General features: G+C 42.2%; 1 protein-coding gene across 8 annotated transcripts in view; it reads left to right on the forward strand.

Moving 5' to 3' along the window:
* LOC105288124 (catenin delta-2) overlaps positions 1 to 16,750 on the forward strand; it is a 44,244-nt gene that overhangs the window by 14,929 nt on the left and 12,565 nt on the right. The window contains exons 2-14 of one of the 8 annotated variants that reach the window (XM_011354144.2): positions 3,032 to 3,109; positions 3,747 to 3,812; positions 5,245 to 5,286; positions 5,376 to 5,505; positions 6,003 to 6,285; positions 6,896 to 7,021; positions 7,959 to 8,578; positions 9,033 to 9,420; positions 11,263 to 11,280; positions 11,929 to 12,242; positions 12,592 to 12,895; positions 13,062 to 13,200; positions 13,718 to 13,841. In XM_011354144.2, the coding sequence (XP_011352446.1) occupies positions 3,078 to 3,109; positions 3,747 to 3,812; positions 5,245 to 5,286; positions 5,376 to 5,505; positions 6,003 to 6,285; positions 6,896 to 7,021; positions 7,959 to 8,578; positions 9,033 to 9,420; positions 11,263 to 11,280; positions 11,929 to 12,242; positions 12,592 to 12,895; positions 13,062 to 13,200; positions 13,718 to 13,841 (2,586 nt within the window). In that variant the 5' untranslated portion in view covers positions 3,032 to 3,077. The remainder of the gene's footprint in view (positions 1 to 3,031; positions 3,110 to 3,746; positions 3,813 to 5,244; positions 5,287 to 5,375; positions 5,506 to 6,002; positions 6,286 to 6,895; positions 7,022 to 7,958; positions 8,579 to 9,032; positions 9,421 to 11,262; positions 11,281 to 11,928; positions 12,243 to 12,591; positions 12,896 to 13,061; positions 13,201 to 13,717; positions 13,842 to 16,750) is intronic. The other 7 variants (XM_011354153.2, XM_011354188.3, XM_011354159.2 and 4 more) reach the window with 7 other exon arrangements.

Here is a 16,750-nt window from a genome sequence, read left to right on the forward strand (position 1 = left end):
CGACATGTAAAAGAATCTAATATGACACCATTATAGGACGGATCTGCTCATGGGACCTGACGTTCGCGCCCTACATTCTCGGCTGCAGCTCCGGGATTATCAATCCGTCGCGGAATTGTCGGTCGCGAAACGAGAACACTCGCGATTCAGAGTGAAATGAAAACGGACGACCGCCCAAGCAGCTCGTCGAATGTCATAAAAATCATCGAGCCTATCCCCTGCCTCCCTCGAGACAGAAATCGGCAAATTCAGAGGCGAATATTGTTGACTCCGAGTATCATAAATTGTCGAGCGCGATTTTACGTTATTTTACTATGACATTATACTCCCTCGAGAAGCTCAAAAGCAATCTTAATAAATCTTTAATAAATTATTCTTGTCTGAAATCTAAATAAACTTATACTTAATGAATTAAATTTATATAGAATTAGTTAATTGATACATATACACTATGTTACTGAGTAACATAGTTTATATGTAACATTAACTTTCCTTTTATTTGCATTAAAAAATAAATGTTAAAAAATACCTATCATATTACTGATACATGTGTAGCGTAATATGAATTTATTTATTAAAAGAGCGCGTTCGTCGCGTGTAATCGCCGCCGCCGGATAAAAATTAACACGGTGCGCTAAACAAATTACCAATCAATTATCCAGCTCTCTATTTTCCGGGTGCTGGTCCCTCGCTCCACATACATATAATTCCCCATTATTACCCGAATGTGACAGTAATTGCTTTTCTATCACTGCAGCATCCCGCGCAAGCGCAGATGACGAGCGCGCGCGCGCGTTATTGGTGATTTTGAATTAATGCCAGGTGGATACTTGCCGTAATTAATGATTCAACTGTTCCGCGGGGGCGCCACAAGATACATATCCTGTATCGTCGCGTGAACACGATGACCTCTCTCTTTCTCTCTCTCGCGTGTCGTGTCATTTATTCATGTAATTAATTCCTCTTTGAATGAAATTTCCGCGTTACACCCTACGCAGTATCGTTCACCGAGCCGCGTCGATCCACAATTTTTTACTCTCCCTCTGCCTGAGAGGAGAGGAAGGGAAGTGGATAAACGACGTCTCTTTTCCCTCCTCTTCCTCTCCCTTCTGCTGTGTGTGTGCCTTTCCGCTTCCGCTTCCGGTCATCCGCGCGCAATTGTTAATGCACCGTGCCATCTCCGATGCCATTTTATTAATTCAAGAGAATTGTCGCGTAATGTCTCCCTCCTCTCTTTCTCCTGCGAACGCGCCTTTATGCGCCTTCGTAATCGCTGCGTAAATCGAGTGATCGTTCACTATAACGGCGCAATAAATCTGCGAGCTTCTTTGCGCGCCCGTGACGAGACGTGGCCTGTAAAACTTGTAGTGTCGCCACAATAGCTCGTAAAATTCCTTAATAATAATGAAATAATCGTAAAAATGTGTATAATGAACGCGAGATGAAATATTGGAGAGTCCGTAACACACACGGAGAGAGAAAAAGTTCGCGAGAGACTCGGCGCGACAAATAAACAAATCGGGAAAGAAAAAAAGTCGTAAAATTTGTGTGATCCTGAATACAACGCGTTAATAAAATGTACAAATGTATGCCATAAATAATTATCGCGTTACGAATCATGAGAGGCAAAGAGAGACAGAGGGGGATCATGTTTTGTCCTTTTTTCTTAGTTTAGTAATTCGAAAATGTTGCAGTATCACGTTCGGCGCGTCCACGTAAATTAACGCGTATTATAATCGTAAATTCATACATGCATACCCGCTAATATGCGCACTTGCTCAAACGATAACCGCATAGCGGGAACGTGTACGTGTATATATACGTCACTTTTTCCAGTCACGGTACCATCGCGGCAACAAGCGGCATTCATTTTCGTTGCCAGCAATCAAGTGCTCTCATTAATAAAGCATTTGGGGCATAAATTAATTATCACCGTCCAACCACCCCGTCCAACCCTTTCCGCATACCCTGTCCGTTTCCTCCCAGCGGACTGCGATTTTGTAATCACGAGCCGATTGTAACCCGCTCGATTATTCCGGAAGTCAGCCAATCGCCAAAGTTTTTCCCTCGAAAGGGATACGATTACTTTGGTAATATCATTTTTTTACCCAGCGATCGTGAATATCGCAAATTATCGCTGCCAGCAACACGATTTCCAGAGAGAACAACCTCTTTTTTCTCTCTCTCTCTCTCTCTATCTCTTTCTCTCTCACTCTCATTAACATACACACTCTGTTTTCTCTGTCACTTTCCTGCTCTCTCTCTCTCTCAATGGCCGCTAATTTACGGTGGTTTTCACAGTCGGGCCCGGAAAATCCATGATAAATCGAAAAGCGTGATAAAGGAGCAGCCAGGCGAGAAATTAATAGAGCCCGGAAAGGCTCGAACGTGTTAAGTGACGAATTAAAACGATCTCTCTCTCTCTCTCTCTCTCTCTCTGCGATAATAGAAATACACCACAATAACGATACGCTCGCGATTAATTAAGGATTATGGCATCTGAAGCAATTGCCGCAGCTTTGCGAAGGATACCGATAAATACGTGGGAGAAAGATAACGCCGATCTTCGGGTTCGCTTAACGCTCATGTTTTGCGCTAAACGCGGCTCATCGGTTCTGTATTATGTATGTGTGTGCGATTGCCTTAATCAAGAAACTGTAATTCAATATGTAATACTTCTTCGGTCGAAAGCATGATTGCACGCGCATTTCTGATTCATCTTTAACCGTGAATTTTGATAAGATTATGACTCGTGCAAATAGATAAGCATAAGTATAATAGATAAGTTTTAATCTTCCAGTTAAAGAAATATATATGTGAAATGCACGTAACGTGAAATAAGACTTTACTTTCTTCAAATTTGCGTTCAGAAGAATGTATGAGTAAATGCGAAGTACGCAGTAAATTGTAAAATAAATAAATGATAAATATAAATTTCATGGAATATTATATATACACAATATACATATGACGGATAAGATTGTTCTCTCGAAAATTTAATTAATCAAGAGATCTCTCTGTCTGCTTTCAGGGGACATCATCCACTGCACGGGAGCAAGAGACACAAATCAGCTGGTATGTCAAATAATCAGCTGGTTGACTCCTGTCTGTAAGTGTCTTTCTCTATGTTAAAAGTAAAAACTCGTCGGTAGCAAAATTCTCAAACGCTTGCCCGCTCGCGATTATCATGCGCGATGACGGATCAGCATCGTGTGTGTCTCGTCATCATCATCATCAGCCGCGATTGCTGATCCGTCGACAGCGTTCATTATCATCGATCTTTCTTTCACGATCATTTCGTATTTCGAGTAAACTCATAATTCCTCGCTCCGTCTCCGTCTCGCCGCAAACTGCGCGGCAGGCAAACTCAGCTTTTCTTCGCCGCGGTAAACTCCTTTACTCTTTGACGACTTTGACGTCAACTTTATCTTTGCGATATAATTCAGACATAATTACTGAGTTATTTAGCGTGACGGATTAAAAAGGCTTCGGCGCGCGCGCTCAAGCTGCCGCTGCCTGCGGACGAACAACAAAGTCTCTATCTTAATTTAAGCTTGAACTTTGCTTTAGCGGGATCTTGATTCGGAACGCAGCATTTAATAATGTCTGAAATTGAAACGTTGCGCGCGCGATTACGCACGCGTCCGACGAAAAAGACAGTTACAATGACACCAAAATTGAATAATGATAGCGCATAAGAATAACCGCACGATTGACTAATAACTGATGCAAATGATCAACATTAGGCTGGTGAATCGTCGGATCGAGCAGAGACAGGAGCACAACATAACTCGTACTGAGATCACGCAGAGGTGACTAACATGCATTAATCATCATCGCGCGGTTACTCATGCTGAAGCGGCGGGCGTACGATTAATTTCCGCGCGGATTAATCGCGGCGGACGCGAAGTCCCGCGCGCGATTAAATTAATTCACTCGGTAATTTTAAATCCCAACTCGATTTACTCGGGTCGGCCCGGTAATATCATATTATGCACGCGCGCACGCGAATGTATAATCTTGGCAAATTGATTTATTTACCGCAACGGGACTCCATAAAATTTCGGTTCGCGCAACTCGACGACAACTCGACGAAATCGCTTGTCGCTGACAATTTCGAGGCGGTTAATGCGATTCTATCGCGCGCTCCACTCGCCGGAGCGCACATGAATCGTCGCGCGGACGACGATGCGCGCTCCGCGGAGAGGCCTAATTAGCGCTAATTGACGCAGCATTGTCGCGTAATTTCTGATAAGCCGCTAAATCGTAAGGCGTGCGTTACGTTTCGGAATGAGTAACTTTGCCGCGACGACCTGCATGTTCGCGCAATCATTCGGCATGTTGGAGTGTGACGTAGCCGAGTAGCGAGGAGAATGCTCGGCGCAATTAGTAGCATTCTCCTTGCGATCATCGCGCTTAAATAGTGCGTTCCTGCGTGTGTGAATATGTGTGTCTGTTGCATCCCCATTCTGTTGTTTTGTTCGCGTCGTGCGCAACGACATAGTTTGCTTTCCATTATTATGCGTCAATCGCGAAGTGTCGCCCGCGGCTTGTCATTCTGCTGTTGCACAAATTATCTTCGTAATTTACATATAATTTGTGTATATTTGTAGTGTTCCTTGACCAATTTGGAATCTATTTGTGCGGTTAAAAAGCTCTTGTTTTCAAACGTCGTTTAATATTGAATAGAATAGAAATTAATAATATAATATTGAATAGAAATAAAATATTTCTATTATTTAGTTATCTAAAGATTTTTTGTTATATAAAGGATATGTTGTATTTTAAAAAGAAATTTAAACATTTGACTATGAGAGCTATTTAATGTTGATACTTATACATAGATGTTAAAACTTGAAATTTATGGAAAGAGCGTTGTTTAAATTTTCACTAAAAAGAAATCAACTCCAAATCGATTGAGGAATACGCATTACAAAGTTAATTTATTTTGTAATCACTTTTGTACATGTTATTTGCGCTATTGTAATCAGTAGATTATTTTTTATTAAATATTAATTTCGAATCACTGAGATATTCTCATATGAAATTCATTCTTTACTTATTATTATTTTGTATAATATTCGTGCAGCTTTGTGTAGTATATTACTAAATAGGTATTTATCCTTGTAAGAAACTATTTTTCTGTAAAAAATATATATTTGTAATGTGAAATATATTTTTCTCTGAATTAAAAGAATATTATAATAAAATAATGCGACTCAAAGAACAATGTGCTCGTTTCAGACGCGTCCTGCAGGAGAAAGCCCCCGACATGCCACAATACACGTAAGCACCCCTTAAATACCATAATTTTCGATATCATTACGTTACGTTACGTTACGTCGATTCTCATTTCTCTGGTTCACCTGCCATAGCGGACAGGGCGACACGGATTACCATGGGAGTAACGGACAGGCGGACACTCACTCGTTGCACTCGTCCCATCTGTCCGTCCAGGAGGATCCGCTGCTCATCCGAACTCACAAGCAACAAACTTCTCAGCAAGTGAGATAAATTCTTCCCCATCGATATCTCTTGCTCGCGCAAGCGACTCCCACGTGACTTGCGATTGACAAATTCGCACGCGATTTCAAAAACTTTCAACCCGGAACTTTGATCTTCTCGTGATTGAACTGCTGGTTTTACCGGAATAACTGCCACATCGTACAACGATTCTCTCAATAGTTTTATATATAAAACGACACGGTTATTTTATTTTACTCTATTTCTATTTTATGGAAGGGATTGTACTTTGTTCCGTTTTCGACTGTTTCGCGAAATCCAGTCAATCGATCTCGGTAGTTATGTTAACAATATTATATTATATTAAATGTAATATTGTTAAATGATAAAATAATATTACGTAAAACTTGTTAAATAATATGAAATAATAGAAGAGGATTTGTTTTAAGTACATATTACAATGTATTTTGCTTGGCACGTACTGCGTGCGCAGAATGTTCGCGCAATTATGCTCGATATACATTGCGCGATTCTTCCAGGTGACGACCGTGACGAAGGTCGTGCGCGAGGTGTCCCATATGGAGCCGGACCCGGGCGCGGTCAGTTACATGTCGGTGCCTCTGATGTCACAGGACTACCAACACGCGGACCCGCGCTACCCCGCGGACCCGTACATGGTCAGTTTCGACCATTACGATCCGTACATGGGTTATCCGCCACAACCGGGCTACCCGGGACCGCATGGCATCTACATGCCGCGCTCGCATTCCCCCCACAGCCCCCACAGTCCTTCGGAACACAGTCGTGCTTCGCCGCCACACGGTATGTAACGCCACGGAATGCTTGATCTTCATCTCGCTGCATTTTCTACTTCCCAGCGATGCTGGGGTCGTAATTATAATTATGTCATAATTAACTTAATATTAATTAAATCGTAAATATAATTATGTATTGTAGCTAAGTAGGAGCAGGGGCAAAAATTTCTGAGCAGGCGGAAGCAGCAATGTTCTTTAATAGCAAATATTTAAATTAACAACTAATGTAAGATTCAAGCTACCTTTTTAATTAACTTCTTGCTAGATTTCTTAATATATGGATCGGATCATTCATTTCTTTTGATATTTCTGAAACGCAATAATATTGATCGAATTGAGATGGTATTCAGGTCGAGGAATAAGCGAGCATTTCGGATCGGGAGAATTCGAAATGTTCGGCGTTCATTATAGGAACGATCATACGTATCGATATATATGTAAATATTTACGCGCGACGTCCTATCATCGGGCCTTCTTCCCCCGATTATCGTGATCTCGATCGACTTAAAGTCCCAACGAGATCGACATTTCCCCGATGCGTCGCAGCGCCCGAAGACAACCCCCGGAAACGGGACGAAGCCACGATAACGACGCGCACGGCGATTTCTTTTCCGCAGAGTACATGCGCAAGGGTGCACCCTACGTGGAGGGTAGCTACAACGACATCGACCCCGGCTTAAACCCCGCTTTGCAGGACCATTATCGCATTACGCCTAGTCCAGGTGGTCCCGGAGACCAATATGGTACGTAGACTCACGCTGTCTCTCACTATACAACGATCTGCCGTTCGTTTGTTGCTCGATTACTCCTTCCACATGCTCCCCCAATGATGAATTCACCGACGAACTCGATTTTACGCCGTCGTTGCTGTTTACGATGTCGATCGAGTTACGGTCGAAGTACGAAAGGCGACAACATCGCGCCACGAATAATTCACTTTGATTGTAGCAGGTCACCTTGTTACTTTACATTCGCCAAGATCGAATCGGCAACACGTGGACCTTAAATACCACTGGTGATACGGTTAAGCCTGCCAAGCTGCGATGGAGTATCACATCTCCAGCATTTATCTCTTCTCCCTTTCTCTTACTCGCAGTTCCTTAAGTGTTCCCTTGAATATTGAAACGGAGATTCATAATTGAATGCTTCCTCTCGAAACCACAGAACTCATATTAGTAGCGGCGCGTGACTTATTAAGGCTATCCATATTCTGTTGAACGTCCGATTAAATTAGCGTAATAGAGTCTAATAGACATCGCACGAGAGACTTTCGTACGTCGCGTGGTGTAACGTCATGTAACGTCAAGTCCAATCTCTCTCCTCTTTGATCGCTTAATTCTCTCTTTAATCATTCTCTTGTCTTTTTAATTCTATCCTTTTTCAAAGTTTAATACAAAATTGTTTACCATTGAAACATTGAATAATTAATGCAATCATTTAAGTAATTTTACCCATTTTATCTATAGATACAGTATTAGATTAAAAAACAGTTAACGGAGAAGACAGATCCATGTCTGATGAATGACTGATTGAATAATGAATCAAGTTCAAAAGCAAATATATCTCTTGCATCCTCTTTCACACTTTCAAAGTCACTAAAGCTAATACATACACGTACTTGAGATTATCAAATAGAATATCGGATCAGAGACCAATTAATTCCTACATTCGTGGTTACAGACGAGAGCAAAGTGGCCTACGGATACGTGTCGCCGTCACCGTACGGACCCGTGGGATATGGGCCTGCCGTGGGAGTTGGGCCGGTGCCGAGCGACGTGCCTGGCTACGAGGAAGGCCACCCGGGTGTGCCCCTCACGTCAGGGGTGCCACCGGGCATCTTTGAGGATGAGGTGCACCTACAACGATTGCAGTCGCGCCATCCGGTAGTCCCAGGCATGGCCAGTCCATTGGACGACGACCAGAAGTCTATACGCTGGCGCGACCCGAACCTGTCCGAGGTGATCGGCTTCCTGAACAATCCTAACAACATCATCAAGGCGAACGCGGCTGCCTATCTGCAGCACCTCTGCTACATGGATGACCCAAACAAGCAAAAGACGCGCAGCCTCGGCGGAATACCACCGCTCGTGCAGCTGCTAGACCACGACAACCCGGACGTCTACAGGAACGCGTGCGGCGCCCTGCGTAATTTATCGTACGGCCGACAGAATGACGAGAACAAGCGCGCCATCAAGAATGCAGGCGGCGTGCCGGCGCTCATCAATCTGTTGAGAAGAACATCCGACGCGGACGTCAAGGAGCTGGTCACGGGGGTGCTGTGGAACCTGTCCTCGTGCGAGGTGAGTACCTTATACTATTAATTCGAGAGATTATATCGAAGATTATTCGTCTTATAGTTCTATGAATTTTTCGGATTTTTTAAGTACGCTGCGCCAATAATCAGTGCCTCGTATTCAGACATATTCATCTATTTTCTCTCTCTCTAATTTATCATACTAATATTCTATCTATATCAAGATATGGAAAGATATCATTTTTTGTAACTTAATGTCATATCCATCTATCTCTCCCTCTAATTTATCATTACTAATTCTATCTATATCGTTTGTAACTTAATATCAGCTAATAATCCAATCATCAAGTCCTCTATTCATAGAGCGATATTAGGAAATGAAACTGGTTAACGTAGATTCAAGATTGACATATTCTGGAGCCTCTCTCTCCTTTATCTTGAATTATCTACCTTTCTTTTCATCTTGCTCTGCGATTACTGACCCGAACATACGGTTTTAGGATCTGAAGAAGTCGATCATCGACGACGGTGTGACGATGGTGGTGAACAACATAATAATACCTCACAGCGGCTGGGATCCGAGCTCGTCGAGCGGCGAGACCTGCTGGTCCACCGTCTTCAGGAACGCGTCTGGCGTCTTGAGGAACGTGTCCAGCGCCGGGGAATACGCGCGCAAGAACCTGCGCGAGTGTGAGGGCCTGGTGGACGCCCTCCTGTACGTGGTACGCTCAGCGATCGAAAAGTCCAACATTGGCAACAAGATCGTCGAGAACTGTGTATGCATCCTGAGGAACCTGAGTTACCGCTGCCAGGAGGTGGAGGACCCCAATTACGACAAACATCCGATCCAGTCCACAGTGCAGAATAGGGTCGCCGCACCCGCGAAAGGTGAGGCCTCAAGAGGGGGGACTGAAAGGGGATGATATAACTACGTTTTTAGATGCGTACGAAGGATCCAGCGCGACACAACGACCTGAATTTCTTCAGAGAATCTGAAAAGATTGACCTGAATTTGATTTAGCGATATTTGTTCTGCTAGATTCAGATAAAGTTTAATCAAATTGGAGGAGTACATAAGAAGATTTGAATCTTTAATTCCCGCTTCTATTTCACAACTTTCAGTTTTATTTACTTTATCTTTAGTTTCCCATCGTGTTAATTGGTAATTCAGTCTCGCACGGGAGAAATCGCGATTTTTCCGCGAAGAGAAAGCAGAATCTAAATTTTATTTCTGCGTTAATTCACCGCTCATTTGAATACGATAAATGTACTCGAGGCAAAATTAATTTTCCCAGGTTCTCCACAGACCGCGCTGGATCCTTCATGTTCAGGACAATACGTGTACATACCGGCAAACGTGCAACCGTGAAATTTGCATAGAAGCATCATAGACAACTGCAAACGTGCGTAGTGCCGTACTTCAACGATGAAAAATAAATCGCGGTGGAAGAGGGGAAGGGAGATGTACATATATATGTATCTCTCTCTCTCTCTCTCTCTCTCTCTCATTGCCTCTGGGACGAATACATTTCCCCGTAACGTGCACGAGTCACCCTGGGTATGCATGTGAGTGCAGTACGGCTAGTGTACCCATTTCGTATCTGTATTTGTGTATACGTGTGAAGATTGGGAAGGGCGGAGGAGTGCTAGGAGAGGAGAGGTAAATGATTCACCCCTCAAACCAACCATGAAATTAGATCGCAGGAAGCACGCAGCTTCCCTGCTGCAGGCACTTTTCTAGCCATTGTGCGAAACTATCGTATAAACATCGCGGCCCTTAAGTGCAGACTCCCCGTGATAAAAGTACAGTTAATTACTGTCTCAAATTCAAAATAAGTGGCATCGCATCGACGTCATTCTACGATTCCATCGAATTCCATCTCGAATCATCATCGATTATTCGAAATTCCGATTGGCGTGTAATTTACTCTTTAAAATTTAATATTTACGTCCATGTAATTTCCTCGCAATGCTCGCAGCGGCATCGCTTCGATGATCAATATTTTGCCCTTAACGGTGTTTGTTAAATTATAATTAGCTCCGCCGCTAGTGTTTCGCGGACACGCAGCCGCTGATATTTTATGGCGCGCGCTGGTAGCTACTAGTTGGTAGATATTAGTTAGTTTACGTACAGTATTAAATTCGATTAAAACTTCGGGGGAGTCAGTTTTGCCGGGGCAAGGGAGGGACTGAAATTCGTATCACTGCGGGACGACCGTAAATAATGTACTTAGAAGGCCGACAATGCCACGAAACGCCGCGATCGAGAGCAAACGATATGCATAGTAGATACTGTACACGTAGACTCTCTCTCTCTCTCTCTCTCTCTCTCTCTCTCTCAACAATTATTACAATTATTTTTCTTTCTCTTTTCTAACTCTCGTTATCCTCTCATTTCTGTTCGATTGATTTGCACTCTCTGAGAAGTGAATGATTTTATATGTATATAGTGTACTCAGAAATGTATTGTACATACACGAAGATAAATCCCGTACGTGTCCCTGTCCATCTCTTTTTGGGTTCTCCGTATCTCTCTCTCTTTCCCTCTTTCTCTCTCTGGGTTCGTTAACCAGTCACGATTACACACTGGTTGGACGCGAACAGCGTCGGTTCGTTTCTCTGTCCCTCCTTTCCCTTTTTTCCTTCTTTTCGGGATTCAGTTGACGAATCATACCGATATTTTGCGGATCCTAGTTCAGCATGGATTAAACTGTGTTTCAATCTTTTTAGCATACAGTTTATGTCAAGGTAAGACCCTCTTGCAATTCCATTAAAGTTAGTTTTGCGTTCGACGGACGTTATAGCTATCTGCATGCTCTGCCTTGCCGAATCGTAAGCTGACCACGTTACCATGAGCTTATATTTTCCCCGTAAGGATCAGTTCTCTTCCGTTTCGTAACTTTGAGTCACGACTGCTGCGTTCACGAGCAATACTTTTGCGTATAATTCTCTGTTTTGCGCTGGAAACTGACCGACGACGCGTAATAATTTGCAGGGAAGCGACGGACCGACGCGTTGAACACGCTTGCTGCCAAGTTCTGGTAGATAGTTCACAGTTTCGTTTCTGGTTTCGTTTTTATTGCGCAGATTCATTAAAGATTCGTTTGGTTTGGCGGGTTAGCTGCGGAAATAGAGATCTAGAAGACGCCTCGGGAACACAAGCACACGAATTCAAACACTCGGAATCGGTCAATGTTGCTCAATATTGCTCTAATATCGCTGTTGTAATATGTCGTAGTACAAGAAATCTGAAACGATTCGACCATCAAGTACCAGTCTCATTCCAAATTGGAAACTAAAAATTAAGACGTCTGACTTTTGGCTTTCTAAGTATCTTTTCTTTTGGTACAATCCATTTGCGGTGTACTGACATACGTTTCTACGATTTTGCCTTAGGCGAGAATCTGGGTTGTTTCGGCGGCAGCAAAAAGAAGAAGGATGGCCAACCGGTCCAGAAGGAAACCGCCACGTCGCGCACGACGAGTCCGCGAACCGAGCCAGTCAGAGGAATGGAATTGCTCTGGCAACCGGAAGTGGTTCAGTCATACCTCAGTCTTTTGCAAACTTGCTCGAACCCGGAAACCCTCGAGGCCGCGGCCGGTGCCCTGCAAAACCTCGCCGCCTGTTACTGGCAGCCAAGTATCGAGATTCGCGCAGCCGTTCGCAAAGAAAAGGGTCTCCCTATATTAGTGGAACTCTTAAGAATGGAGGTACAGATCACCAAGTATCCACAGCAACCATCTTTTTTCTCCATGTATTGAACGTTCAAGCAATTACCAATATTTAGGCAATATTTAACATTTAATACATAAATTAACAAGTACTTGAAGTATCCGTAGTACGGCAATTTAAATCACAAACTGACATAAAAAATGATTAATTGTGAAACTAAATTAAATTGAAATTAAGTTCGAATTCAGTTAACATCTCGAGCGTTTGTATCACGCTTTTCTTAGATCTCAACGCATAAAACGGAAAGCAGAAATACAATAAGACAGATTTCGCCGTTAAAATAGAAACTATTCTAGAATTACACTCAAAAGACATCTTTCCGACCAGGTTGACCGAGTGGTGTGTGCGGTGGCGACCGCGCTCAGGAATTTGGCGATAGACCAGCGCAACAAGGAGCTAATAGGCAAATACGCGATGAGGGATCTCATCCAGAAGCTGCCGTCTGGAAATAATCAGCATGATCAGGGCACGAGCGACGACACGATCGCCGCAGTGCTCGCCACGCTGAACGAGGTCATCAAGAAGAACGCCGAGTTCTCGCGGTCGTTACTCGACGCCGGCGGTGTCGACAGATTAATGAACATCACCAGGCAGCGCCAGAAATATACACCACGTGTTCTTAAATTTGCAGGTAAGACCTTATTTAAGCGCACGCGGATTCCCGCACGATTACGTGTCGCACATGGCTTCGCTAAATATACTATCAATTGAATTAATTGGCAGTATTTATTTAATTATATGTAATACGTATAATTGAGGTGAATGGATGCGTATATATTTACGTGGCATAATTTTAGGGCAAGTACTGTTCACCATGTGGCAACATCAAGAGCTGCGCGACGTGTACAAGAAGCACGGCTGGAAGGAGCAAGACTTCGTCACGAAAACGGTCGCCGCCAGGAATTCAGGGCCTAATTCACCCAACAACGCTAACAGGTAATTAGCACCTGTGTGGAACGATGAGTATAATTACACATTATGCACATTATGTACAAGTTGGTCTGAGTGCCGCGTATCTCCGATAGCGAACGTTTCATCATCGAGATGTTTACCGAATTTAATAAATTCGTGAAAGAATTCCAAAAAGAAATTATAATCATAAAATAACGTTACATTTCTCACTAAATAGATTATATTATGCACCGATCATGTTATTAATTACATTAATCGGGTTTTATTTTCATTTACTCGACATTTTATTAACAATTAGCTGCACAATCATCAGTAACAATGAAAAATACTGTTATCATTCATCAAGTTCGTCCGTTAGGTTTCTCTTGCACAATTAGATGTTTAATACATTTCTTTTGTTGGTAATTTGATTTCTAGGACTCCGCTTTTATTTCGTTTATGGTTTATTCTCCCGAGCGCGGAAAATTGATTTTGCGGGTGTTTGTCGCGCGGAGTCCCACCGATTTTTTCGCGGGCGACTCGATTCTACGTTAAAATGCAGCTACGATTGCAGCACTCTGAATCGACCAATGGCGAGCCAAGGAAGCACAAGATACGAAGATCGAACGATCCAGCGAGCGAACATGAATTCAAATAATGTCGGTCGACCTACTATATATCAATCAGTAAGTAATAACAACTAACAGCACTAAGATAATAAATAATATACACCGCGTAGCTACACATCCTCCATAGGATCATCGAGAAAAAGTACACTCGTCCGAAAGCGTAGATAGAGGGAAGGATAGCACACACGTACACTAATGTGCATTAATACGCAGTTTATAAATTTATGTCACCGGTCTTAAGGAGAAATTCACCGACTTGATTAATTAAACAAATAGCGCAATAATCCAACATTTCATTATGCGCATGAAAATATTCTTTTTTTCATCAAGTACATCTGTTTTCTGCGATGTTTGCTGATTTGTAAACGTGCGAAAATTCAAGAAGAGCCAGCATCTTCTAAAAGTATTTAGCAGTCTACCTTACGCACAAGAACAAACGTTACTATTGCTTCTAGATTTATTATTAAATTAGAGATTCTGGAAATCTAGATTATTAGATTATAAATTTCGATGATTAAGAAACTGTGTTTGACGTCTTCCCCTTAGGACCGACGAGATACTGCGCTGTTAAATTCCATTGTTCGTTGCCATCATAATTTCCCGAGGTTCGCGTCACAAAGTAGCATTTAAGCCGAATTACGGACTTTCGTGACTTCCTCAAGGCGCACCGAGTAGCTCGTGTACCGATAGATATTTATATTGCGCTTAGCTTTACTTAGGCACGCGCGCAGTGTCATTCAAACGCGAGGAGACCAGTTACTTTCGAAGGACCGACGCGATTCATAGCGATCACGCGAATCACATCAGCGTGAATGTCACTGTCGCAACGTTCAGTCGAACGAACGAACACCCAGCCATTGTAATTTGCGTCCGACAGTTGCTGACGACCGAGTTGAACCGAGTTGAATGATCCAATGATTGTCGATGATTGTCTTCCCACACTTTTCGTTAATTACCTCACTTGTCTTGTAAAACTCACTCGTTTTCGCACTGCGCCGACTTGTCGTTAGGTAGACGGAGAGGAGATAGTTACGTAATAAATAATAAATGAATTTGTGCGCGCACTCTAGAGTGAATGTTTCCTATTGATAAACATTACGATTATAATACACGCATCTCGACGTAAGGATTGAAAAATTGTAGCCACCGTATGTAACACACACGTTCATGCATCTAATGGAAATGCGCGAGTCTCTGGTTGCACCTGGACACTTCGCATAACGAGAATGTTTCACGCACGAGGATCAGCCGCACGAGAGACTGGACCAAAACTCCAAACGCTACCTTTTTAATAACGCCGCGTAGCCAGTTTCATAAATCCTGTAAAACTTTTTGCACGATTTTCATAATACGGATACGGTTTTTCCGCTAAACCGCTAATTGATTCAGTCATCGGAGGAAGAAAGAGAAAGAGAGACGGCGATAGAGGCGAGGACGGAGAAGTATTTCGCATGTAGTCCGTAGAAGCGCACCGCGTAGCTGGTACTATTAACGATTTTTAGGTCTAAGCGAAGATACTCAAAAGTATTTGCGCATCATTTTTGTACACCTTGTTCGGAAGAACGCACAACAACGTTACACCAGGAAGCCACCACCACGGCTGACGGAATCACTGCCTAAAACGAACACCGTATCACGATTACGATGATTTTTAGCCGTAAAATTTTCATAAGAAGGTGATCTCTCTCACATGTACACGCACGTACACATGCATACACCGGATCGATCGTTGAGCTCGAAACGGAGAGCGTTTGTACTGAAAACCCGGGGATCGATACCCGCATTTTTGAGTGACCTACTACCGTTTCTATTCAGTTACGTTTTAACGATCGAATGTGTAACACATTTATACGACTAAATTATGACGTAGCACGTCCATCTATTATTGTATTACACCCGATTTTGTATATAAGCCTAGGGGATGATACCGATATCTTATCATCTTACATGCAAGTCGAAACACATACAGAGTATAATTGACACGAGTATTATTATATTTATGCACTATATACACGACGGCGTACATATAGGTAGATTAGAAAAAAAATTTCGATTGTCCAAGTTATATCACTATTATTAATTCCTTCCAACATGCTGTATACTCTGTGGAAAATTTATTTTAAAAAGGAGTAATGTAGGACACAACAAGTATGGATAGGATCGAGTTTAATCTTTCAGTTTGTGCTGATAGTGGTGGTATTCATTTATATTATATCCGTTAATACGGATTAAATCGATGATTCTTGAAAATCTATGAAGTTTTCTGTTACGACGAGTAGAGAGAAATGTGAAAGATCTATATTAATAGAGTATCATTCGAATTTTGTCACGCGAGAGAAGATCCCACGTACATGTACACGTATACACACATAAAAGAAATTATATGACATCATTATATATAATTTTATGGCACATGCGATTTTTTTCTCTCTCATGTACGTCCCTTTATATCATGTGTATCTTAAACTATCTACTCACGTCGCACGTCGGAATATTTATATTCTGTATTTAGCCGAGTACTCGAAAGCGCAGTGTAACAAAAACGACAATTACTTGAAAATATGTATATTAGACAGCATGTGTGTATATATATATACATATGTATATATATATGCACATACATACGTACATATATACTTGACTGCAAATAAAGGCCAAACATATCACATCTTCGTCGTAGTGCCTAGATGTTTACAGTGTACTCTTGATTATTCGAAATAATGACAGGAAAAAGACAAAGAGCAACCAATCACCGTGGATAATCGAGAAATACGAATAATTTGAAGCGCATTGCGTCTAAGCGAAAGATTATCGCAATTCATTTATGATAATTAATATCTATAAATAATAATAGATTAGATTGCAGTGCGTTTTCTGTGACGAAAGCTTTTCTACGGAGCTTTTATCATTCATCGTTTATTGCTCGATTATATCTCTTATTTATCGTTACTTCATACAACTTGACA

This window comes from Ooceraea biroi, chromosome 7 (assembly GCF_003672135.1).
Source record: "Ooceraea biroi isolate clonal line C1 chromosome 7, Obir_v5.4, whole genome shotgun sequence".
In the NCBI taxonomy this organism is placed as follows: Eukaryota; Metazoa; Arthropoda; class Insecta; order Hymenoptera; family Formicidae; genus Ooceraea; species Ooceraea biroi.